At 40.8% G+C, this 27,829-nt stretch overlaps 2 protein-coding genes across 2 annotated transcripts in view; one reads left to right on the top strand and one right to left on the bottom strand.

The window, feature by feature from the left end:
- Window positions 1-713: 713 nt before the first annotated feature.
- On the bottom strand, window positions 714-12,633 carry cdc20 (cell division cycle 20 homolog). The gene is made up of 11 exons (XM_076264873.1): window positions 12,547-12,633; window positions 11,760-11,958; window positions 11,526-11,665; window positions 11,338-11,434; window positions 9,516-9,641; window positions 9,236-9,429; window positions 9,030-9,124; window positions 8,275-8,509; window positions 8,035-8,160; window positions 1,436-1,553; window positions 714-1,314 (listed from the first exon to the last, which is right to left on the bottom strand). Exons 2-11 carry the CDS (start codon window positions 11,938-11,940, stop codon window positions 1,151-1,153), a joined length of 1,476 nt encoding a protein of 491 aa, XP_076120988.1. The 5' UTR covers window positions 11,941-11,958; window positions 12,547-12,633; the 3' UTR covers window positions 714-1,150.
- Window positions 12,634-22,247: 9,614 nt separating this feature from the next.
- Window positions 22,248-27,829, top strand: part of kdm4ab (lysine (K)-specific demethylase 4A, genome duplicate b) — a 90,500-nt gene continuing 84,918 nt past the window's right edge. The window contains exon 1 of the mRNA XM_076264872.1: window positions 22,248-22,391. The gene's annotated coding sequence lies outside the window, so the exon portion shown is untranslated. The remainder of the gene's footprint in view (window positions 22,392-27,829) is intronic.

Here is a 27,829-nt window from a genome sequence, read left to right as displayed (position 1 = left end):
TAGTTTTAATACTGTCGAATGCCGATATACTTAAGAATGACAGTCCATGCTTCCTGTAGCTATGTGTCTTTTCTCCTCAGACACACACAGCTTTTAACCTGCAGCTGTGTGCAGCACAGCAACAAATAGTAGGCTAATGTTAAGTTGATTTGCTGACTTGCACCTCTCAAGTTTGTGTTGCTAACCTACCTAGGCTATGGAATTTAGTTAATTTAGGTCTACTGTTTTAGGTTTAATAACATTTCCAAAATAAGCTACACAACTGATAGGCAAACTTTTACATCTTGAGAGTTACTTCTGTTAACACACGCGTCATGTCTATCATTAATGTAGTGCTCACCAAAATCATAGACATTTACATTGCAAGACATTTATCTCTTCTAAGGTCCCAACAAGATTTTCTTAGACTTATTTTTTTTTAACATTTATTTTACCTAACGACAAACATAATAAATTGCATCCATATAGCCTTGGACTATGTGCGACTATTTGCCAAAACCGAGAGAATGAAAGCTAATTACTTTTTTTTGTTCTTAAAGTAACAGGCACTCAATTAGACCTACCCACCACCACTAATGACATTAGACAAGACAAGTGTAATAGTTTAAAAATCAATATTAAGTATTCAAATGACTAAATATCTTTAGCTATTAGTATTAATGCAGATCAAAATACTATAAATTATTAACAAAATAATATCAAAAATATGAAAGAAACATGACAAGCCATCATTCTCCGTGTGTGTGGAGGGTCGAGCAGATTGCCACTGATGTGAATGATTACACACTATTCAATATTACTGATTGTGTCAAGATGGTGGGGGGCCCCCAAATCAAAACGATCATTCCTGGTCCATGCTCTGACAAAAGCTCAGACACAGAATGTATATGGAGAGTGATAAAAAGGTGACCTTTTTAGCCTAGGTAGCCTGAAAATTTGGGCACCACAAACTTTTGTGCTGGTGCACCTACATAAAAAGTTAGGCGCACCAGTGCAACCAATGCAAACAGTTAGTCTGGAGCCCTTTGGAATCTCCCTTGTAAAACCACTTCACCAATCGGTGACATCCTTTATTGAGGCTTTAAAAAAAAGTTCTTTGTACAAAACATTTTTCATCGTAGTATATGTATATATAAAAACACAGGCTGATTTAACGGATAGGTTGATGGACAATGCTGCTAGTGGGTTTTGTAGTCTTTTTGACTGGATCTTTTTCAAAGCAGTTCCACATTCTGACTGTTTCATCGGCAGCCACACTTGCAACTGTGGAGCCATCGGGACTGAGGGCCATGTTCAAAACTCTGCCGTCATGGCCTAAAAGAGTAAAATAAATAAACATTTAAACGAGTAACATTAGTTATTAAATTATAACGCTCACACAAAGCAACATCAGTAAACTTTGTTGTAATAGGAGTAGTTTCACCAGCTCTCCTACCTTCAAGCTCTGCCACCTTGGTAAGAGAGGGATACTTCCATATACTGATGTTTTCATGAGCAAAGCCATGTGAAGATACCAGCTCCTTGTAGTTTGGTACAAACAGCAATGATGATATCTGTATGTAAAAAGTGGGTAGTCAATTGAAGGCACATGAAAAGAAAAAAGCTACAGGATGGGGAGAATAACACTATAGGGGATGGATCTGGGTGCATCCTCCCCTATAGACAACTGGGGGGTATTCCAGAAAGCAGGTTTACTGGCTTAACTGGGTATGTTAACCTAGAGTTAGCGGTAAACCTGGGATTTCAGTTCCAGAACGCTCAAATATGATCAGGCTATGTAAGTAACTATGGTAACATAGGCTCTGAACTTAACCTGAACAAAACCTATCCCTACCAGGTTATGTTCAATTGTGTTCGGTTATTTCAGTGCATGTTCAACCAGGCCGCTATTATTACACTTGTCACACAATGGCGTTTCATTTTGACGAAGGTCCGATAAAGAAGCACGAAATCATGTAATATTCATCCATGCAATTCACCGTGAGAGGGCGATAAGACCACGACGTCACATGATAGCCTATCCATTCTTTTCCAAATAAGTGTAAGAGCGCTAGTTTTTCAGCTGAATCCTAAATAGGCTAGCCTACTTGAAAAGCATTCTCCATCCCTACATTACGCATGGTGGATTAGAATAGAATAAAATAAATCTTTAATGTAGGCTAGCTAGCCTACACCATAGTGGACATTTGTCTTTGGCTCACCAGACAGATGGACAAACAACATCTCAGACACATTGAAGATATAATTAAAACAAGTACAGTACAAAAAAGGAAAAATATAGAAAATTAATAAATAAGTTATATAGTTAATATAGACTACATAACAGCTCAGCCGGGTATGCGTGTTGTCACTAAGTTTGGTTAAGAATGCTGATGGCATTTGGGATAAAATAGTTTAATAAGCTACACACGCTCTCCGACTGGGAGTTTTTGTAGTGTTGGAGACGCAGAGCATATCGGCAAGCTGTCGGTCGGTGCGTAAAGTTTGCCTTGCGCTAAAGCAGTTCCTGCGCAACTTCATTCGTTTTCCTGACACAAACCCACGAGGATCATTAAAGTGTAGTTTTACCAGGTCAGCATCACTTAAGTTTTCAAAATGTGCACCGACAATAGGCTGTCTTAGCTGGTGAGCTTCAATTAACGGGCTTTGGCTTTTTCAAAATGTCCTTAAGGTCGAATGGATGGGTCATAGGCCACTTCTATTTTTGTATGCTCTCTTAATGGTGTTGGGGTTTAAAACACATTTTTATTTTAATAATTGACAGATGATATGTGATGATGCTTCACATCTCATCATAAATGTGGAGGCGAAAAGGCAGGGCCCAGTAGGCCTACACGATGCCAGGAATGATGTACCGGGAATCTAATTTGAGCGACACATTTCCACAGGGTGCGTTAGGGCAGGCCTACACCTTACTAGAATATTATCAGATCCACTACAGACTAATTAATGTATAGGCTGTAACTTAATGTTATATGTGCAATTACAGGAGAACTTGATGGGTATGCTACTGGAGGTTAGATGATAGGCTACCCATGCCTTCCGACATTAATCACCCTTCCGATGCTGGAGCGCAAAGGTTTAACTTGGCCCACAGCTGCAGAACCCACGTTCAAATAGAACATTACATTTTGAGATTCTCAAGGAGTCTATGGCCCACTCAATCTGTGACAAGGTCGGCTAGTTTAAGAAAGCATCATTCAAAGCAGTCAATACAATAAGTAATGTCCACTGAATTATTTAATTGTGCTTTTGACATTAAATAGGCCATCCTAAACGTACACATTTTCACGGTCAGTTAGGCTTTTCTCTGCCAAGCAAGGTCTTGTTCCTTGGCAGACGCTCAAGTATTGCTCTTTTTTTGTTATTACAGTTCTCTCCTCCTCGTAAGCCTCGAGGAGAACTTGCTACTCCGCCTCGGTGCTCTTCGTTTCGCCGGTTTCACTCATGGTTTCAACTCTCAATAGATGATGCCTTTATAAGTTCGCTGTGAACGCGCACAACTCTAGGTTACCTAACACAGGGTTGATTGAACTAACTGGTAAGTGCTAACTGTTGGGACTGTTGCAGGAGACGTAGTGTAGGCCTAGGCCTAGTAGCCATCAGCTCATCAGGGGGTAATATTGTGGAAACAATTGAAAAAACGTTGGGTAGGCTAAATATGTGGTCCATACTGTAGCATACTGGCGCGCATAACTCAAAGCAGCAAAAGCCGACGTTCCTAACCCTGCTCACAAGTGACACCTGGTGGTTGTTTGGATCATTGCAGCTTCACTGGTGAAATATAAATAAAAGACGCGTGATTCACGTGTGAGGTCAGGTGAGAATCACGCGTGAAGCCAGACAATTCCAAGTGGTACCCACTGTATTTTTTGGTTACATACACATAGACTGTTTGCAGTTTTCCTTAAAGCCACTAGTTATTTTGTAAATTATTACATCAGGTATCATTTGAAGAAATACAAATGGGAACTAGTGTTATTCATTAACGAAAAGTATGACTATTTTTGTCCACAACATTTTTTTCCATGATTAAGATAGATCTATTTTTATCTATCTGATCTTTGATTACAGAATCCATTTGGCAAACAGAACACAAACTGCTTAGCTAGACAAGCACCACCCGCCTTAACTGTTGTTGACAGACTTCAATAGCATTGTACTCAAACAGTACAATGAACACACGAACACTCAAAATAAACATGTAAACTTTGGACTTAAATCGCAGGAATTCTCCTTTTTCATATACCGTAAAACTCCAAATAATAGCCCAGGCTTTTATTTTCCCAAACCGCAAAACTGCACCGGCTAGTATTAGAGACAGGCGTCTATATAATTCCCTTTACACAAAACTTTTCCTCTGCAAAGATAATTATGGAATTAATCATTTCAAACACACTGAATGTCTACCCTGACTAGGCTATCCGATGACAATTACGGGACATCAATCATTTAGTGTTGAGATGTTGTTCATTGAGTGAGATAAGATGCAAATAGCAGGGATAGCCAGAACAGATGAAAAACGTTTTAATCAAACATAATTTACAAAGAGATAGTATTACACTGAAAGCTCATATTTTGTCACTAGCAACCTAGCCTATATCTGTCCTCTGTCAAAAACAGTTGCAATATCAGCCCTGACCAAAACCGTTCAGGAATTATTTAAGCAATAGTGGAACGTGCGTAATGTTTCATTCTCCCTCTTTTTTGGCACGAATGAAACCGCACGAGAGCATGAACCATATAATTTCCTGTATTTTTAGTAACAGTCAGCTTACATTTCAAATCATAGAAGTAGGCTCTCTCTTTATCGCCATGATGGTATGCATTTAGAATTAAGAATAACGTTTGCGAACCCTTTTGTTTTGTTGCCAGCATAAAAACAAGCTTACCATCGCCTATCCGCAAATTTGAAACCAAAGGGATGAACTGAATGATGACCGAGTCAGACATATAGGCATAGTTCATATTGAAAAAAAGTTATACAATTTGGAACTCTAGCTTTTCCCCACCGCAGTCTTTAAATGCCATCTAATCATAACGTTAGCGTGCGTAGTCTGCACCATACTGGCTTAACCACATGAATTCCAATACAAGTTTTTGCCTGAAATTGCACTGTGCCTATTTACGAGGGCATTGTTCCCACCTCTTTTGGGGCCTACCATCAAATGTTTGACCTCTGTAGAAAGTTGAGAACCTGTAGTTTTCATAGGAAACATTCAAAATAACTGATTTACTGACACAGAGTTACAGAGGCTAGAATATAGTTTCTTTTCTTTCTGCCGGATTACAAGCATCTCTGAACTGACCACATTTCAGCCTTCTAGGTCATTTGATATCACTTAGAAACACAACTGAGCCATAGCACCAGGTCTTGTGAAGCTGTGTGCAAAAGTAGATCAATATAGAATAAAAATATGAGTGCTTTAGACCAGGGGTTTTCAACTGGTTCTGTGCCAGGGACCACCATCCTGACTAACAAGTAATCCACAGACCACTATTGTGTGTGTGTCTATGTTCCAGCCTTGCCCTTAAATTTAGATATGCCAGTGTGGAAAAACCACTCTCACAGAGGTATAGTTGGAAAGGGTAAAACACACCTCACAGCACTCGCTCATGAGCGGCTGTCTGCGACACGCAAAATCTGTATAGGCTGCTCAAGAAACTGTAATGTGTGTCTCTATATGACGCAAGTTTCGGCGGTTTCATGGCCTCAACGTTGAACATACGAAACAGTGATACCTCCTCTCCAGTTTTGTCAATCGTTACTTTAAATCCATATTTAAAGGAGAAGTTCGGTGTGAAATTGACCTTAGCTGTACTGAAAGATGTTGCCGAGTACTTACATGTGTCCAATAGGCACCTTCGCTCACCCCCTAGCATTCCGAATTACGCCGTTTTTAGCCAAGTAGCTGTGGGGGGCATAGCGTAGCCTATGCAGCTAAATCACTATTTTTACACAATTAAAAGGGTTCCAAGACCCTCAGAAGTCTACCAATGCAGTGTGGAGTTACTTGGAACCTTTTTAATGGTGTAAAAATAGCGATTTAGTTGCATAGGCTACGCTATGCCCCCACAGCTACTCGGCTAAAAACGGCGTAATTTGGAATGCTAGGGGGTGAGCGAAGGTGCCTATTGGACACATGTGAGTACTCGGCAACATCTTTCAGTACAGCTAAGGTCAATTTCACACCGAACTTCTCCTTTAACATTTAATAGTCACTGTATTTTCTTTGTTTCCTCCGAAGTTGTAGCTTTGTCTGAAGAGCATGCAGACAGCGTTTCCTCTATGTTGATTTGGTAGTGGCGGCCCCCCACGGTTTAATTTTCTTCCCCCACGGTATCAGAAATGGGGCAGACCTACAATAGTCGCAGTTGCCTTTCAAAATTCATTGTGCAGACCTGTTGTAGATTCTCCAAATATACAGCTCAATCACAACTGAAAATAATGCCTCATTGTGTGTGAAGAGGTGAATACATATAATTGTTTGTGTTGCAGCGAAGTGTCAGTTGTCAGTTCCGTGGGGGGGCCCCCACTGCTTAAAAAAATCCTAGAGGAAACACTGTGCAGAAGAATCCTGTCCATCTGTCCTGACATCTGTTACTTTCCTTAGGCTACTAAAATAGCGATCCATGCTGGTACTGACTAGCTAACTTCACCTTAGTTAGAAACGTTAGTTAACAGCTCCACTCCTCTCCAAATTTCACGAAACTATTAAGCTTCTTTTCAACGAAACATAACGTGAACTCCGTCTGAGCTGGTCTATATCGCGCAGACTGTAGCCTACTATATGAATGTGCGTGTGTGACGTTGGGGACGCAAAACACAGCATTAGCAAAGCACAGGATGGACTGTTACGTAGGCCTTCAAAGCTAACATATCCTGTGTCAGTTTGAATCTCATCTCCTCTATAGTATTTTAGATAGTTCAGTATTCACACCAATGCGCAACAATTCTGGAAATGGTTTGGAAAAATTAATGATGGAAAAAAGGCAGGGGGCCGTGGACCATTGGTTGAAAACCCCTGCTTTAGACCATTATTTGCCAAGGTATGCTCATGCGTTTTGTAAAATATGCCTATGGAAACTCCCCATAGGACTTTTGGTTATCCAAAATGCTTACTGCACATGAACCCCTTTGTGTAGAAGCATAATCCTGGTCTCAAATGAAAGTGAGAATGTAAAGTACTACACAGATTGTACATGAAGTCATTTTTGGATTCCCAAGAGTCAAAGATTTCAAATGGTGTATAACATTATTATGCTCCATAGCAATATGGTGCATACAATTGTTTTAGAATGCGGTTTCGTCTCATTGCGAATCTTTGGTGTGAATTGGGCTTTAAACAGACGATCTGACTGGTTTTAGAAGATTAAATACAACCCGAAACAAAAAAAAAAAAAAAAAAAAACATACCAGGCCTCTATTTAAAACCCGGCCTTTAACACAAACCTGTATCCACACCAGGCGTTTAAAAGGGACAGGCCTCTGTTTGGGAGGCTATTATTTGAAGTCTTACGGTAGATCTGTTTCTCTCAAGGTCATCAGGCACCTACAGTGCTACACTCTGGGGGCATGAACATGAGGGCTCATGAACATACCCCCAGAGTGTAACACTGTAGCAGCCTGGCAGCTTTAGCTGTTGGCTGCAGCAACTCCAGCTAGGCAGAAACGATTGCCTGCCCCCCCCCCCCTTTCGCCGTTTTTTCGTACCTACAGTACTCAATGACCGAGAAACAGATCTATGGGAAAATCGCCAGCATTCTACTTTACCGCATTCTTACTCACTAGGACCTCATTTCAAAGTTAGCAAGTGTCATATTTATCAGTGGAGACCGTTTTCAACACATATCCTCCAGTCCATCTAGTTGCAGAGTTCGCAGGTGCTAAGCTAGCGCAAGTCATCAGTATGTGTTAGCCTGCCACTAAAAACAGTCTTACCCACTCCACAGTAAATCAAGGGCCTTCACCTGAAAAATAGTTTGCAGTGACATTTATACAATTATTCCTTAAAAGTTGTTACACTTCACTACCTGAGAGCGTGTGTCCAGTGAACTCATGCAAACTCCACTGCTGACATTCCAAATGCGTATGTGTCGGTCACTGGTACCCCCACCGGATGCAAGGATATTTGTTTGCCATGGACACCATGCCAATGCCTAGATCGGAAGGGGAAAAAAAGAAAGATCTGCTATGAATGCATTGTGGAAAAGAAAAGCATAACAATCACAGATCTACCTAATCAAAATAATACAGCAACATAACATTTTTACCTTAACAGCTCCCTGGTGTTCACTGAAGCTATGGACAGGATTTTGCATATTGACACTACCCTCCTGTACACCTGGCCAGACAAACACCATGTTGTCATTGCCTCCACTGGCTAGAAACCTTCCGTCTGGGGACCACTTCAGCCCACAAACCTCCTGGCTGTGGCCACTTAAGGTACAGATATGATGTTCTGCTACACGGACATCATGATGATGAATGTGACCAGACCTGGCTCCACTACAAAATAAGAAGCATTTAGTTCAATAAAACAAAGTAAAGCAAAGACTTTGAAACAAAGCCACAGAGTGCCAGTGATTCTATATATGAGTTCATGTGAGGGTTCCCACTCAAAGTCAAATGTAAAATTCCATGACTTTTTTTCCTGACAAAAAAAACTAAATTTCTATTACTTGCTATATTTCACGCAGCATTGGTATTGATTGTTTTATTAGCTTTTTACATTGCTTCTTGCTTGAGTGGTTGTCGTTAGCCCTACTTTGTTTGTTCGTTCAATGCCCATTTATTAATTCCCCAAATAGACTTAAGAGTGGGAACCCTGAAAGCAAGCAAGCATGCACACATACATGCATACCCCCTCAATAACTTTGTAGCAGAAAATACAAATGTATTAGGGGGTGTCCTTTTTTTTTCTGGAGAGAAGTATCGATAAAAACCGATATCGATAAGTAGGATTGGTATCGATAAAATCCTAACGATCCCCATTCCCAGCGAGTGGTTATTTGAGAGATGACTGTACCTTGAAAGGATGTGGTCATTCCATGAGAGACTGCCGACTCTGGCCGTGTGACTGGCCATGCTGCGTAGTCGTTTCTGGTGTTCCACATCCCACAACTACAATGAAATTAAGTAGACATTTACATTTAAAGGTGGTCCTAAGTGGACAGACTAATGACAGCCAGGAACTCAATTCTTTGGTAAGGAAAAAAAAAAAGGTCAACAGACCTGCACTTTACAATCACTGGTGCCTATGGCCAGAAAAGTCCCATCTTTGCTCCATGATACTGAACTGACGTAGTCATCTGGCTCCATTCTCATCAAAAGAACGATTTGACCAGTGGCAGAGTCCCATAAATACACTGTATTACTCAGGGCCACAGCCAATATGTTCCGGGAACCCCAGTCCATCAGATGTAGATCTACAATTTGAGTCATAAGTTATTTTAAGTCATATAAAAACATCTAATGAAAAAGACTCAATTATATTTAACACTGATCAACATACAGAAATCATTTCTGATATCCGGGGCATCAAGAATACGCTCTGGCACAGTCGAGATGTATCTGGATTTCTTGACCGAGGCGGGTGTTGGCACTTGACTGTAGAGGACTTTCAGATTATTCTGATAACCTGAGGTGAGGAAATGCTTTTGTTTAAGACATGCCAAAACAGTGTACCATACATTTGAGTTCAATGTATAGGCAGCCAATTGGCAGCCCTGGTAAAGAAGAGTAGAAGAATCTAACCTTTTGAAACACAAGGGAATAGGTATGGGGGGGGGGGGAAAGTGGACCTACAATTTGCCTGAAAATAACCATATTAGGGGTGTGTACAGGTAGTCAAATAACAGGTTCAAGATAGACTTTGAATATTACTATCCCCATTTGATTATTCTATATTAAACTACAGTAACAGTTAGATCAAACGAAGCGAGAGCAGCGATTTCATGTCACATTTGAGTGAGAAAATGAGTAAATGAAGAGTAGGTGAATGTTCAATTTAACGAGATGTATAGACAAGTAGACTATACAAATTACTCTGTGCACAACCACATATTGCCTCTTGCTGAACTTGACTCTATGCCAAAGCTAAGATCAAAACTATTTTGTGGATGGAGGATGAATGAACAAAAATCTCAATAAACAAAAGATTTTGTTCATTAAAACTAAATTAGTTGGTAATGTTCTGTTGTATTAACTAATATACAGCATTAACTAATATACACTATACATACAAACAATATAAAATTAAGTGGAAGTGGTGAAGGCAAAGGATATCAAGGCTGTAATTATCTTGGGCTTTGTATATATGGCCAAAACACCTATACACCGATATCCTTTACCAACACCAGGTGTCCCACTAATGACATATTGCTTAAATGTGCAGAAACATGATAGAAGTTGTACAACATAGCATAACAGTTATACTACCATGGTAGAAGTTCTGCTACAACATCATTGTTAATGAAGTTAGAATGTTACAAGCACAATGAACCTTCTTTCCAAAAAAAAATATTCAGAAGACATGCCAGGAAACAGCTCTCCCTGCCATGAAATTACAAATGGAAATGGCTCAGGTTTACTAAATGCTACAGGGATGGATGGATGGATGACTAAACTGAAATGCCTACTGATGTGAGCAGACCCGTGCATTTAATTCTCCATCTTTGTTATAGCTGAGGACTAAGGGAAAGGGAGGCTTTACAAAGTATTAAAACAAAGGGGTGTCAATAGTTGCGGCATGTGCATTGTTTTTGTTAAATATTAATGGTGTCAGCTTAAGAATTGTATCATCGGCATCTGCAGAGATCAACATTTCCGCAGATATTCCTGGCAGACATATCGATATCCACAAACCGTTTGGGTTTCAGAGGAAGCATTGTACAGATTTGTTCAAATAGGCCTACTTTTATTTGTGTATTTTACATCTACACCAAGTTGAAGATGTATTTATTATGAGTGAATGTTGAGCTTTCTTTAAATACGCATTTTGGGTAGAATTAAAGGAAATGTGTGTATATCTATCTGCCATTAAAATAAGAGTAATTTATAGTACAGGTAACACCCTTAAAGGAAATTTGAAAAGGTGTACACGCATGTATGTATTGTATCGGCATTGGCAACCGGCCAGAATGAAAATATTGCCGTATCAAATATCGGCAGAAATACGGTGCAGTCCTAGGGTGGCTCCCCCCCCCCTTCCTCTGAATAAAACACACTAACCAATAGAATAATTTGTGCATGAAAATGTTAAAACACAATAGTTATTTACAAAAAGGGCAAAACCATTTGCCATGCTGTTTTTACACACACACTATGAGATGTACCTTCAGGTGCATTGAGTGGTTTTCCACTTAAGTGCAAGATCTTTGCCTCCTCAACGTCATATCCATTAAGTGTCAGCGACCAGGCCTTTTGGTTTTGCTGTCCAAGGCAGATATTTCTGATTAGAAGAGAGACATTGAAAGCATTCTCTAATTAAAAAAAATAATTGCAAAAGAGGTGGTGACTATACCATTGACGAGTTTGCTTCAGTTGCATCATTCTCCTTTGACAGCAAAAAGCTGGCCACATCCATCTGTTTGTTGTTTCTAGTGGGAATGTAGCGGTCACCGCCTACTTTTGAAGGTGTAGACTGAGTTTTCCCATTTTTACCTAAGTAAGGAAAAAATAAATGGATACGTGAAGAGGACAACAGAAACCATTTTGAAAAAAGTACATTCATAAAGTACTTCCTTCTTCAGAATACCTGGCGTTTTGCTGGGAGTTTTGGATGTGCTGACTGACCGATTTCCGGGTGAAAGAGCACCTGGAGGTTTGGATGTCGACGTAGATGCTTTCCTTTGCCACCTGGCCATTGGGGCATTTGCAATAGGCATGTCGAGCTTCAGAACGTTGTGAATGTCGTTCTCGAAACCAAACTGGGCCATGGCTCCTCAAAGTTCGGGCTATAGGAAAATTTTGCAAGATTAAAGGTGCTCTAAGCAATAAAATACAAACGTTACTCTTTAGCAGTCAAGAGTTACGCAACAGACAAAAAAATAAGAAGGCTGCATGAATTTGTGCTATTCACATAGTTGCAGTTTTCTCGAACATTGTACAGTTAAGTTATCGCCATGTTACCAGCAATATAAAACTAACGTTAACGTCTACGATTAACGTTGCCATCCAGCGGGTTGTAAGATATGCATAACGTTATAGCAAATAATCATTTTTTTTATTCAAATGGGCTTTATTAGCATGACTGTTTGGTACAGTGTTGCCAAAGCTAGTGTTACAAACACAGTAAGTTAACGTTAGTATCACAAGGAAAAGAAGACAAGAGATACAGCATCACTGTTGCTTAGAAGCTACGTGTAATTTGATTAGTTCAGACATTTGGGTAATAAAATATCGATAGACGTTCTAACGTTCATATTCGTTAACGTTACTTAACGTTAGTGTTAGGCATTACTGTTACTGCTAACAAACAAAATCCAACTAAATACATAAGTAGCTTCTAGGACACGTTTCACGTTCCTTAACTGTTTACTCACCTAGATATGTAGTGAAACGGAACTATTAAATCTTAGGATGGTTTGAAAGCCGTTTACGAGCTGGCGCCACTATGATATCTTCCTCGCTTCGCCGCTCAGTTTAAATGACTGAAATGCGTTGTCGTGATTGGTAAATTCAAACATCACCAGCTTCTTCCTCTTGTTGATGGTTTTAGGCGGTTGGCAAACAGCATAAGGTGCATTACCGCCACCTTCTGAACTGGAGTGTGGAGGGTCATTCTCCCGAACTGACCGTGAGTACATCTAGTAGGGGGGGCAATGTGTCTAATTTGGGGGCTTGTGGGATTCGCATGTTAATTTTTGGAGAGTATTATATCTTTGTTCTAGGGGTTCTTAAGAGTAGAAAAAAACATGTCTCCATTTTTTTGAAGGGTTTGAAGGACCCAAATCAAAGGTCAAATTCAGTGTTTTGTCCATAAACCTCACATTGGTATTATAGCATAGGGTTTGGTGCCAAAAAGCAAATATATTCAAGGTAGTGTGCAAAAGTGGACCACATAAACAATACAACATTATAAAACATTTTTAGGCTGATCTCTTTAACAAGAAATTGTGCCTAAAATTCTCGAAATTGTCCGCTTAAAAAAATAATACTTCAATATCAATTCATGCTTATTAGTGTGCTTGAGTGTAGGCCTGCTTTACATAGCTAGTATCAGCTGAAGTCTGTAAGGCCTACAGTAGCCTATGTAAGTGTGAAGAAAAGAAAGGGTAAAAGGATCAGATAGACAAACTGACAGGTGAGTGTGTGTGTGTGTGTGTGTAAGAGAGAGAAAGAGACGCTAGCAGTGACAGTTGGCTGTTTAGCTGGCAGTTATAGAATTTAGAATATCGAATAACCTGAAGCACATAGTGCTCTGTTCTTCATGGGTGGTGATATAGTGACCTTCTAGCCTTCTACATTTGAGCAAGCACATTTTCATAGTTCATGGTGGCAGAGTCTAGTTAGGTTATATTCTGAGGTGTGTCTTTCTGTTAGTCAGGTGATGGCACACATATTCTAAAAGAAACAGATTTTGGGCTATGTATCCAGTGGCAGATATGTGTGGCCTGGTGAATGACCCATCACTAGAGACATATTCCAAATTTCTTGTTTTTGCCCATGAGAGAGTATGGAGATTGGTGATCACAGATCAGCCAACGATTACAATGTTACAGTGCAGTTATTTTACAACAGAACAAAGCAGTTTGGCACAGGAACTGCTACAAATCCACCTGGAACAGTGAGCATCTGCAGCATGCTAAGATTCACTACTAGAAATCATGTGAAGCAGGCAGGACTCAGTGTCTTCAGAAAAGACGTGGTAGACCATCTTCTGAACCTGCAGCAACACCTCCAACTGCATCAAGTCCATCTAGAGCAGGGGTTCTCAAAGTTTTGATTGGTGAGGGCCAATTCAGGAACCCAACATTAACTGAGGGCCGCCAAAGGGGCGGGGGAGAAAAAGAAAAAAAAAACCTGGGAAAAAAATCCCATTTGTAATAATTTTAATGACCAGGTTGCATCTCTACAGTTTATATTTATTGCATTAAACACATTTGAATTCATAACTGAGGCTAAACCTGGCAAAATCTTAAGAAAAATTGCAATGCACACACAATCCCTGGGGTTCTCTACCCTCAACAGACACATTTGGGATATAACCGTTCTGGTTGCAGTCCATTTCAAGTACAAACTTATTTAGAATAAACAGTCTCAGTGTGCCTTGCTTCTTATCAGCATAGGCCTTATTCAGGGCCAATTCCAGCTACCAAAGCACCACAGGAAAACCTGATGGCCACTAAACACCACCAAATGGAGATTCATTCTTTTCAAAGCACACAGTACAGTTGTACAGTTTTAACCGTTTTACAAATGTTATCAGATGTTATCGTGGGCCGCCAGAAATGTTTCCGTGGGCCGCCATTGGCCCCCGGGCCGCACTTTGAGAACCTATGATCTAGAGCAGTGTCGGGGTACACTAGTTTGCCGTGAGAGATCATCAGGTGTGCCGCAGAAAATTACCCAAATGTCACTCACTGGTCCAGAAAAGCAACTGTTGCATCAAAGAATTTATAACCACATGCTCTCATTGATTGTATGATTGCACTATTTGTGGTATGCAGGCATTGTACAACGGGGGCCCCATATCCAGTATTCACAGAATCATCACATATCCAGTTCATAACAACAATTAAATTAGATATAGTCACCTACAAATGAAACAGAGGGCGCTTGTTTTAATGAGCAGGTCTTGCATAGAAGCCTTAATAAGGCCATATCTGTGTATTATTTGAAATTAGGCTATGGTATGTTTATTTTTTCTTCACACAGGATGTTAGTGTGCCGTGGGACATTTTAAGTGTCAAAAGTGTGCCGTGGCACAAAAAAGGTTGAAAAACACTGATCTAGAGCAGTGGTTCTTAACTGGTGGGTCGGGACCCAAAAGTGGGTCGCGGAACCATTCTGGGTGGGTCGCGGAGCTTGTGGTTAAAAAAAAGAAGAAATCGCCCATTTCAAATAGACTTAAATTGAGACGAAATGGTGCAGAATCCACAGTGTGCGATGTTCACAATTGCTGGAACATGAGTAAAAATGCCTCATAATAAAGTACACCTGTCAAAGACAGACCTGTCAAGTACTTTAAGGTGACATCAGGAGTTAGAGACTTCACAAATGTAATGCCAAACAGCATGTTCCAAACAAATAGGCCTACAGGCACTTCGCCTTTCTTAGCATGTAGATAGATAGATACTTTATTGATCCCAAGGGGAAATTCAAGAATGTAGCTCACCAAATCTGTTGTCTTGAACGCTATAAAATATATATGGGTCGTGACTTCATGAACATGGGAAATTGTGGGTCCCAAAGCCAGACCAGTTAAGAACCACTGATCTAGAGGGACTTTGTACACTTGTTCAGCAGCAGCTGCTGCCAGCATATAAGTGCTTCTTCTGTCAGAAGCAGACAAAAGAGCGTCTTCATGAGGTGTCCTCTTTCAATGCAGGCTACCAACCAAGAGATATAAGTAATATTTTGAAGTCAATGACCTTTAACAGATAGCCAGTGTAGAGATGCTAGGATGGGGGAAATCTGTTCATATTTTTTGTGTGTGTGAGCAGCTGCATTTTGTATAAGCTGTAAGCTCTTTAGACAGGTATTATTACAGCCAGTGTTATAGCATTGCAATAGTTTATCCTTGAGGTGACAAAAGCATGGATTCATTTCTCGGCATCTGGACTTCCTTATCTTTGAAATGTTCTTTAAATGGTAAATTGACGTTTTGGTGATCTGTTTTATGTGATTATTTAGTGCTAGGTCCTGGTCAATTATAACTCCTAGGTTTTTAACACTTGTGGATGAGGTCAGTGGAAGATCACTATATGTAGCCTGTGATGTGGATAGGATATCCCTCATATTTTTAGAACCTAAAACCTTGACTTCTGTTTTATCTGAGTTCAAAAGCAGGAAATTATTCGTCATCCATGTCTTAAGTCACGTGACGGCTCCATGCTGGACGGCAAAAAGATAGTAGACGGACGGCACGTTGCCCAGCGAATAAACTTACTTCTTACATTTCTTAAGTTAAAGAATTGAAAGAAATAGGAAATAAAAAAAAACTTGAACGGTATTATCTGTTTACATTCAGATCTTGCCAAAGACTTTGCCTAAGTGCTATCTGCCGTCCTGTTCAGAGTCTATGGTTGCTATAGCAACCGCTGCTGTGCTTCATACACTGAGGAGATAAGCATGCAATTGTGGTTGAAATACTCCCGAAACACAAAGAAAACAAACCAAAATATATCTATGCAAGAACATGGGATGTTGTTGTATTCCAAACAATAATCCAAAAGTCGTGGAAGGGCATTACTACGGTTAAATCTCACTATAATCTCATAGCTGTGCGATATGTCCCATTACAACCCATTGATTTGATTCGTGTTCTTGCCGTCCACTAGGCTATTTTGCTGTGGCGCGAACAAAACGTGACGTCACTTGCAAGGGGTGAATACATGTGTCAAGTTTGGCTAACAGGGTTAATTCATCAGGTTTTACGGAAAGGTAAAGGGGAAAGTCCGTAGGAGTCGATTGCCGAGTGTGGAGTAACACGCTCTGGAAATTCACAATTTCGTCGCCGTTAAAAAAAAAAAAAACATAGTCCAGTATTTCTTTCGAAATTGAAATGAAGTTGTATGCAACAGCAAACCCTAGCTTACTAACAGGTTGGAATTTTGAAATGTCACGTGACGTGATGTCGTGCAACGACGTGATGCAATCAACTCCTATGGACTTTCCCCTAAAGATGCCAGCTGCAGCAGCAGCATTTCCGGAAAGGTACTGGCTTGATGAAATTAATTCTGGACTCTCTATCCGACCACATAAAGACCTCGGGATACTTCGGTTTGGCTTTAGGGACCCTCTACTCACTACCACGTAAGTGTAATGTTGTTTGGAACTGTAGAAGAGGTATAAAAATAGCGTTTTGTAGCAGCAAAATTACATGCCCTGGTCACTTCCAGGCTAACGAGTTTTGACTAAAAACGGTAAACTTTCTCAAAACACATCCGAATGACATGATTTTGATGTCAACTCAACGTATGTACTCCCAATCATCCGTAAATTGATCTAAAGTGCATTTTACTCCGGATAATTCCTTTAAGCTAGTTATCTTGGTAATTTATAATGGCCATCTCTACATGCTATATATTCCTTTTTCATGACAGTCTGGGCTATCTGGGATAGTAGGCCTATATGTTGTGATAATATTTGCATATGTCTTATGTCACCCTATATATTTGCATCATGATTTTTCCCCCCTTCATATTTTTTGCATTGTCACTAGAAAGAATGCCAGTAGAAATATATATTCATATCTGCGTAGGTGGGATTGTCTGGAATCTGGCAATATAAGAACCATGATGGTGGGATACTCTATGAACAGTAATATTGGCTGGGAGCTGAAGTAGGCTAATAGGCCATAACACTGAATAACGACTTGCAGCAGTAGGAGCAGTATCATTTGTGGTGGGGGGGGGGGGGGGTGGAGTAACAGCACTCCACCTTCAGAAATTGGTCATTTTCGAACATGCAAGTGCCACTTAGGCTAGGCTACATAAATTAGACATAAGTGATTTCGGCGATTAGGGAAAATACATTGCACTAGCTCATTTTGCTCCTCCTGGGAGGTTGAGGGCTCCGATGACGTGCCCCCAGGAATCCCCTCCATCATCGGACGCCCTCGATTTATGCTAATGGCCAACTCCTCCACAGGGGTGAGGGGGGACACCGCTGGCCCCGAACCGGTCTTCCTCCCCTCTGCTTTCTTCCTATTGGCTTTGGAATGAATGTACCTTGTTGCAATATGGCAATTCAAGAATATAATACTGGATAAGTGATGTCTAAGATGATGCACCCACATATATCTTACCAATTTGGACGATGTTTTTATATTTTTATATGTTTTTACCTGCGGCCACATTCTCTTGAGGGCGGTCGGGTTACATCTAATTAAAAATAATACAATCTAGTATAAGAAAGCCTCATACAAAGCAGTCAATATGTAGCCTACTATGTACTGATTTTTTGTGCTTCTGACATACATATGCTATCCTAAACTTACGCATTTACGCGGTCAGCCATTCTCTGCCAAGCAAGGTCTCGTTCCTTGGCAGACGCGCACGTATTGCTTTTTTTAGTGATTATATGTCTTTCCTACTCGTACGCCTCGAGCAGAACTTGCTGCTCCGCTTCGGAAAAATTATTTTTACTCATGGTTTTGACTCTCAATAGATGATGCCATAAGAACGCGCACAACTGTAGGTTAACCAATACGGGGTTGATTGAACTGATTGCTAACCGGTGTTTTGGAACCGACAGCTCGGGTTTAGTCGCCTCAGGTTCAGACAACCCAGAGGTTAAAGTTTATCTCAGTGTTTGTTAAACCTCCTTTCTGGAATACCCCCCAGGTCTCAGAAAAACCTCTGTCAGAAAAAGCAGCGTCAGACAAAAAACAGCCTCAGATGAAAAGCTGTCAGAGTCAAATGGAAAGGCATCAGGTCTCAGAAAAACCTCTGTCAGAAAAAACGGCATCAGACGGAAAGTTGTCAGATGGCATCTAGGGAGCTGCTTAAAGCTGCAGTTGGCAATTCTGACAGATTGAGGGGACTTAGCCAAACAACTCTCTGTTTACAACTCTCATGCTCAGGGGCGCCTGCAGGAATTAATGCTATGGTACGCACACCATTCACCCCCCCCCCCCCGCCCCCCCACAAGCCTGGCGGGGGGCCAGGCTTGTGCAAAATTCCAGAATTGAATTGAAACTGGCTCTTAAATTCCAATTCAATTCTTGAATTTCACTTGCATTTCAATTGAGGTAGCAAACAGGAAGCCGAATTGCAATTCGAATTGTGCACAACCCTACCCCCCGCCCCACGCAAACAAAAAAATTCACGCGTAGACAATATTTGTCCCTTTCCCGGTTTTAGCCCCGTGCATTGGTCAGCAAAAAAGTAGCCTACATAGCATAACAACATCCACATGCAATAATACAACAACAACAACGTCTACAATGACCTATTCATTTGGACAACTTGATACAGCCCTATACAGGCCAAAGTTACCTTGTTTTGTGAGGAGTTTTGTTTTGTTCTAGTGTACCGTGACGTCTGACTTGCAGTACACTGCCCCCCCCCCTCCCCTACATACACAGCACATTATTTCATCAGGAAGCTTCTCCAACACACATCCCCAACATACTTACAGCACACTGCACCCCCCCCCCCCCCCAATACACAGCACATTGTCTCATGAGGAAGCTTCTCCAACACACATATTGCACACTGCCCTCTCCCCACATACACAGCACACTATCCCATCTCCCTTGTCATCCCCCCAACACACACACCAAGACAGTTGGGTTAGCACCTTGAGCCGTGGATCTGCCCAAGGTTTCTTCCTTGGTAAGGGAGTTTTTCCTTGCCCCTGTTGCTCTTGGGTGCTCCTTGTTGGTGCCCCCTCCAATCCCAATCCTCCCCCACCTTTCTTATGCAGCCCTTGCCACTTAATCTACTAAACCCCTCTTCTACTGCACTTTTTACCCCCCCCCCCCCCATAAATGCACAAATAGGCTGACACCAGACATAATTTCACTGCATTTCTTACTTCCAATAACTATATGCATGTGAAAATAAACTTCCTTGTATCCTTGTATCCTTTAAACAGCTGTAATGCAGGCTAATGTTCTGACAAGCACACCAATTGCCTACCTTGTTCTTGCCCATCTGGAATAACTCCTCTAGCTTTGCTGCCTCCACCCTTTCTGTTTTCGTTGTTTAAACTTGTGATATCCATGATTGAGTTAGTGAATTAGCTCAACATTGTGTGCTGATAAGCATATATAGATAGCCGAGTAAAAGAAAACAACAAGTAGCCTAGTTGCGTGCTTGCGTGCGTATTTTGTCTCCTGCTCAAACAAAATGTGTGCGTGTTCATTTTGATAACGTGTTCACTAAGTTACGTAATACAAAATTGTAAATAGCCTGATGGCATGCAGCTAATGGGATACTGTACATAGTTTGGAAGGTATGGTGGGCCAATTTGGTGTGAATACACATTACACACACACACAAGGGAAATTTTTTCTCGTTGTTGTGTAGCCTGATGGTACGCACAGTGCGTACGGACGTACACCATGCAGGCGGACCAAAAGTACAGGGAGCTGTGGATTTTTGCAAAACAAAAAACAGGCTCTAGGTGGAGGTAGAAGTGCGTTTTTTTTTCTAAAACCGGCTGATTTATGTTGTTCTGTCGGAGCATAGTGTCGGTTTCAGTGAATATGATCAAAAAAATCTTGCCAACTGCAGCTTTAAACTAGCTGAATAACGTTTCCTTTTCTAAAGCCAGAGCTGTCGTTTCTGTTAAATGATCACTAGAATGTTTTATTATGACCGCCGCGCAGCGAAGCGGTGGTCATATAGGTTTAGTCAGATTTTTTTTTTTTTTTTTTTTTTTTTCTTTTTCGCATGTCCAAATTTCTGTCAATGATTCCCGGGACACTGAAAGACCGGGGTAGACGAAACTTGGTGGGCATGTAACCCCATATGGATAGCATGGAACCATCGTTTTTCGTTTTGATCTGTAGCCCCCCCGCTGGACTGCAGCCCCCGAAAGGAGGGTAGGGCAGACACAGTTTTCTGTGAATATCTCGAGAACCGTAAGGTTTAGGTGGACCTTTTTTTTTTGTATGTTGCTCTCAAGGGGCCATGTCAACCCATTCCATAACCACTCATTTCATGTATAGCGCCACCTAGTTAAACACAAAAAAGTAAAAATGAGGTGTTGTAATCGCAGGTATCTGTGACCTAACATAGTCAAAACTGCACGAAATTGGAAGTGTAGGATCATTATGACACCCTCTGAATGCACGCCAAGTTTCGTGGAATTCCGTTCATGGGGGGCCACACAATAAATTAATTTATGTTACTATACACCAACTGGCCTGTAGGTGGCCGGAGACAGTTTTCTGTGAATATCTCGAGAACCGTAGGGCCTAGGAGGTCCACCTTTTTTTTGTATGTTGATCTCAAGGGGCCATGTCAACCCATCCCATTACCACTTATTTCATGTATAGCGCCACCTAGTTAAAAATTAAAAAGCAAAAAATTAGGTGTTTTCATCACAATATCTCTGGCTGACATGGTCAAAACTGCACGAAATTGAAAGTGTAGGATCATTATGACACCCTCCGAATGCATGCCAAGTTTTGTGTACTTTCGTTCATGGGGGGCCTTACAATAAAACAATTTATGTGTACATTTAGTGACGTACACCAACAAGGATTCCCGGGACACTGAAAGACCGGGGTACACAAAACTTGGTGGGCATGTACCCCCACATGGATAGCATGGAACTGTCATTTTTCGTTTTGATCTGTAGCCCCCCCGCTGGACTGGACCCCCTGAAAGGAGGGTAGGCCAGACACAGTTCTCTGTGAATATCTTGAGAACTGTAGGGCCTAGGATGACCATTTTTTCCGTATATTTGCCTCCAGGGGTCATGTTAGCCCAGTTCATGTGCACACATGTGCACAAACAGATACACACACACACACACATTCACAGTAATCATGACACATACTCACACAGTAGACATATGTACGCTTCCATGCACAGGCACATACGCAGGCACGCACACACACACACACACACACACACACACACACACACACACACACTCACACACACACACACACCCACACACATAACATAAACATAACACAAACAATCAAGAATTTCTCATAATTATTAACAGGCAAGATGGAGGTGGGGTTGTATAAAATGAATTTTACATGTGAAATCTATGAACTAATCATGTTTTGGTACTTGTTGTCTAGCAGATACCAGTGAGAATTGAGTGTGGATAATGCAATTTAGTGAGACAGTTAGAATCATATAGGCCTTTCAGCGTGATTTCTTTTTGTGGAAAAAATGTGCTGGACTGGGCGGCGGTCATATTTTGTACCGCTCTGCGGTACATCTAGTTTCAATTAAACATAGTGCTTGAAATGCAAAAACAGAGTGAAATAACATTTTGTGGTAGAAACAGTATATAATGGAAACGTATTATAATTGGAAATGTATTATTTTAGCAATAAAAAAAAGTACCACCCTGTTCTCCCCCGAAAATTCTCTGCCTGTATCTTGCCTTGCTTACGTCCATACTATAGATGGCAGTATATGCCCTATCTGACATTCGATCCAAATGAAGAAGAAGCCACACACATTATGGACGTTGTTGAAGTGTAGAACGAAAGCATAGTCCGACTATTACATTGACAGACGTGAAGGTGAGTGGAACCAACTCGAGAATGTATTGTCGAGTAAGATTAATTTGTTAACTGTAATGTATGTGTCCTTGAAATGTTGGCATGTGCAAGCTGCCAAAGCAATGCTATTTTGTTAGTTAACGTTGACGTTAACGATACCTGGCATTTCCCTCTCGCGAGGTCACCCGTCACTAACTAACTACTGATATTGGTGAGAAACACATCTTGCAAGTCATTTTAAAGAAGTCAGCAGCATGCTTCTTGGAAATCCAATCAATGTAGGCCTATGTAGTTTTATCCATCCGTTAAGATGACGTTTCTGGCTGTGTCGATCTTCTGCAGATGTTTCGAAAACAGTGCAAATGTTGTTCTGTGTCGATGACCAGGACGAAGTGAAACAACTGCTCTTTCCAAACTAGCCTACTACGCCAATGCCTGTTTACGGAGAGCATGTTAACTTATATTGTATCGAAACTGGTTGCATTTCACCCATAGTTCCTCTAGGGGCAATCACGAGTGCAAAATGAATGGGAGCCCCCCCCATTTCTGTGTCTTTCTGGGGGGTATTCCTTCCAGAAAGCAGGTTTATTGGCTTAACTGGGTAGGCTATGTTAGCCCAGAGTAAGCGGTAAACCTGGGATTTCAGTTTCAAAACGATCAGGCTATGTAAGTGACTATGGTAACATAGGCTCTGAACTTCTGAACTTAACTGGGTATGTGGTGCATGATTGGCCAGACAGGGTCCTGCTAGCCCTGGCCTGCAGTGATGGAGCAGTGACGGCCATAGCAGATAATAGTGTGTGTGTGTGTGTGTGTGTATATATGTTGAACTTTTTTTTTCTTCTGGTTATCTGAAATAGATTTTTTTTTTAAATCAATAATTATCGATATCAGCTGATATGAAATACTTATATCGTGATACAGTTTTCAGCCATATCGCCCAGCCCTAGTCTCAACCCTATGGAGTTTTCTGATGCTGAGGAATTTTCAAGGAGGTACCGATTCAACAAGGAATCTGTAATAAGATGAAATAAAAAAAATCATGGCAGCGACCTGATTATCTTTAAAGGTGCTCTAAGCGATGTCATACGTTTTTTTAGGCTAAAACATTTTTTGTCACTTACAGCAAACATTACCTCACCATCCACTAGCTGCCTGTGTCCTGAATACACTGTAAAAAAACGCTATCTCTTTGGACAACCCAGGCTCCAAAAACGGCCACAAAAGAACTTGGGCAAACCTTGCTCATAAAAACATAACAAACTGCTCCAGCAAATCACCGACAAGATGTGCGTTTAGGAGAGTTTCAATTGCACGGGAGGGAGGGGGAGGAAGTAGCGAGCTAGCTCTCTGTTTTGTTTGAACGTCAACAGAAGTGACGTTACCCAGCATCGCTTAGAGCAGTGTTTCCCAACCTTTTATCCTTGAAGGCCCCCTTGCCTGTGTCTAAGACAAGCCAGGGCCCCCTACCCGAACTCTTACCCGCATACACACACAAAAAGAATAAAGTGATTTAATTACAAACTTTTATTTGCAAAAATAAACAGCACTCGTAGGTTTTTTCTATTTTTCTCCTTGTTTTACACTGTATATAGACAAATTTCTTCCTTTTTATGTTATCAGGTGTATCACTGACACACAATCACGCTTTAATTTTTGACAACCAAACAGAATAGGTCCAACTCATTACAACAGAAAGATAACGACTCATTGTAAAGATCAGTATCTATATAGTTTTCTTTCCTTATGTTTGTCACCAGGTGTATATGAACAGAAATAATAACTTCAAGGACATTTAACCATGTCTCTTTTCGTGAGAGCTAAACATTAAACTTTAACAGTTTCCTTTAACAACTGAACAGATGTACAGAGTGGACACACACATCTACCTTCTTACATAAGGAAGATAAAGATAGACTTTCAGAGATGTATTGCATCTAGGCCTATATATACACAGCTCTGTCACAGCTCTCCTTCAAACAATTAACTTAAACAGGGGACTTAAACAAGTTTGTTGATATTCACCTGCACATCATGTCAACAACACAGGCTGGGACACAGCTTTACACATTTATGTGTATTAATTACAATAAACATAAATAACAATAAACAAGTTATTCCTTTGTTTTTTACTCTGTGCCAGTTTATTTATTCATAAACTAATGGCCACCTTGTGCTTGCATACCTTTTACTAGGGATGCGATATCAGGTGTGATGGTTGTGACTAGGGCTGTCACTTTTGTGAAAAAATCATGTGTTCATTGAATCAATTGTAAAATCGAATTTTCATGTCTATAGACATTTCCATTTTCAACGCCAAATATAGGCCAATCCAAAAACAACAACTACCAGGCATTAGGACGAACGTAAAGAGGGCGCTTGTAGACGCAAGCCAGCAATATTTCTGATGATTTATTCGTGTGAAGTTTCGTGCACAATGACAAACAGGAGTGTAACATTCTCGAAAAACAGTAAGCCGAGTGGACTGCCATTACATCAGTGACAAACATGACTGCAGGCTTCAACGTAGCTGTGTCTGTGTTTACGATTAGATATGTCAAACAAATTTCGCCTACAGTACGTAGAACTCGATTGCACAGTTTGCGTAGCCTACCGCTTTGTTCTTCTCCATAGTTTGATATACCAAAAACCCGAAGTAGGCCTACTTCCACATCAAACTCCTCAAGTTATTAGGGCCTATCACTCATCTCTCTTATGTCGCACAGGTTGATCGCGTTGTCCTCCATTTTTTAGCAAAACAGGAGCAGCACAGCAGCTGATTTTAAACGGCTGTTTCCGGTGCGTAAAATTGGTGGGAATTTTCTTTTTAGCTTTCGCAATGCTTACTGCACTTCGGAATTATTTTATATTCTTATATTCTTGTTTGACAATTTTGTTACATCTATCCTTTTTATTTGTTTAATTCGTTTAAAATTAATAGTGTACATATTAGGGCTGCACGATATTAGGAAAACATGCGATACGCGATAACATTATTGAGTCCTGCGATAACGATATAACTTGCGATATTTAATAAAAAAAACTAAAAAAAACTCCATTCTACATGCTGCTAGCATAGACTGTAGGGTTGGGGGTGGGGGGGGGGGGGGGGGTAAATGTATACATGGATTTCTATGCAACGTCATGAAAACATGTGTGCTCAACTAAGAGGCAGAAAGCACCATAGAACAGCATAGATCAGTGCTCAGAATAAAATGAGTTGTTATGCTGAAAACTGCACCAATTCGAAATCACGATGGTTAAAGAATGTTCAATATGTTCAATATCCCTAACGGAATGCATGTCTTCACCAAAAATGACAAAATACAATGTTATATTAATAAAGCAAATGAACGGCAAACTCTGAAATATAGCCTGAAATGAAATGGTATATCATTGAGACAACAGGGGTATACAAGAAATTCCGATTGTAGCTTACAGCAGCCGACTATTTAGGTTAAGTTTATAACGTTGTGGACGGCCACCAAGCGTCTTCTGCCCCATGGCTGCGCGCGCATCTAGTTTTGTTGGTAAACGAGAAACCCGTGTATAATTACAGAAATAAATGTATAATTTTCTTACATAAAAAATATAAAATATTATGTAGCCTAGGCTATATATGGTCTGATGAAAGTGGACAGCTAAGATACCTACTGACTAGGCTATCGAAGTTGTGTGGAAAATCCTCCTAAAAGACGGATAGACAGCCAATCTGAACACTTGTGCACCAACCAGCGGAATATTCCACATATCCAGCCTTCGCTGGGCCTAGCAAAAAAGCTACTTAAGCTATATTGCGGCGGTCACTCATCTAAAATCTTAAGTAGCCCAGTCTGTAACCTCATACGCTGCGCATCCCACGCTTGACTACGAGGGCAGCGGAAAGTGAAAGTAAGGGGCGATCGCACAGTCCAACGAACGTAGGCTAAACAACTTTTACAAATAACGAATCCTGATTACCTCTCTGCTGCTGTCTGGGGCTTTTGCTAAATGAAAATGATGAAATACAAGCCTTACAGTGAAAGACATATCTTCTGATCCTATAACGATAACGAAAGAAATTGTTTATTTTAACAAGGTGGAGAAGGACGCATTTGGCGCTGTGTTTGTAACACGTTATCCTTCATACTAAAATATTTCCATATAACAGACGTGCTTTTCCTTTTAGTCACCAATCCCTCTTCACTAGGGCTGGGACAACGCGTCGACGTAATCGATGACGTCGACGCAAAAAATACGTCGACGCAAAATATCTGCGTCGATTCGTTAAGGATAATGTGTGCCGCTAAATATTTTTAATTTTACACCTTCAGTGTTTGGCTGGGGGCCACGAAATCATTGAGCTGTGCTTTTCACGCACGCAGCCTTTCCTTGCCCCAGCCACTCTCTCTTGTAACGAGCCCGCTGTCCCTCCTCTGCATGTGCATTTAACAAAATATTCACGATTGTTGAAGGATTGTTATTGCCACATAGAAGCAATGCATAGAACATGCGGGCTCAAGGCCGTAGTCATGATGTCAACATTGGGGGGGACCAAATCTGTGGTGGGGTCTGAGGGACCCCCAAACAGAATTTCAATTAATTTCCTACCATGCAAAAATATTATTAAAAATCACAAACAAGTCGTTAGTTAGGTCAGTCAATTAGGGTATTCCAAACTTTTGACGGACATAGGCATGGGATGGATGGATTATGAAACCCTGGGCACAGATGCCCCCCGCCCCCCCTTCAGATAGAGGGGTCCTGAGGCATTCTCCCACGGAAGATTTTTTTATTTTTAAAAAAATGACCCACCAGATGACTTCTGGTGAGTTTTGTGAAAAGAGAAGGGTGGAGAAGAAGCAACTTCACCCAGTAAGCCCATTCAGTAATCCATCCCTGGACCCGTGACTCCATTTGTGTTCAAAATGTATACTTTAAAAGAAATTACAAACTAGAGTATCTTATGATAACCTCTATATTACACAGAATGTGGTTCTTTGACTTATTACTTACACCTGAAGATTAAACTAAGGCTTAGACTCATAGGTTTGGCCTAATAAGATTTTGTCTTTTAATTTAGATTTTATTATGCTGGCGGCTAATCACACAATTTTAACAGTTTGAAAGGGACAGGATTCAGGAATAGGCTACTAAGACAGGCCCCTCTTCTGTCTCTTCTGTCTGACTCACTTCATGTTACCCCTGTATGCATTATAGACTGGCTTCTGACAGAAATTATGTTTTGTGCCAACATGTAGAAACACTAGGCCTACTACAGCCTTTAATTGGTGAATGGAGGTCCAAATTCCTTTCTTTGGTTATTGTCCGCGATTCACATTAACTGTAGGTTATCATCACATTGTAAACGTTTTTTCCAACTTGTGTGCTGTCGCCACATTTGATCACGTTTTGCCTGCATGGATGCGCGATTGAGTGCGCATCTAAATAATATGCAAGATGCAACAATCATTTCTAAG

The sequence above is a fragment of the Alosa pseudoharengus genome, unplaced genomic scaffold (genome assembly GCF_046254945.1).
Source record: "Alosa pseudoharengus isolate Yale_2024_CS ecotype anadromous, Long Island Sound unplaced genomic scaffold, YU_APseudo_1.1 YU_APseudo_1.1_scf_4, whole genome shotgun sequence".
NCBI classification, from domain to species: domain Eukaryota; kingdom Metazoa; phylum Chordata; class Actinopteri; order Clupeiformes; family Clupeidae; genus Alosa; species Alosa pseudoharengus.
The sequence above is the reverse complement of the archived record's forward strand: the minus strand, read 5'-3'. Positions and strand labels throughout refer to the sequence as shown.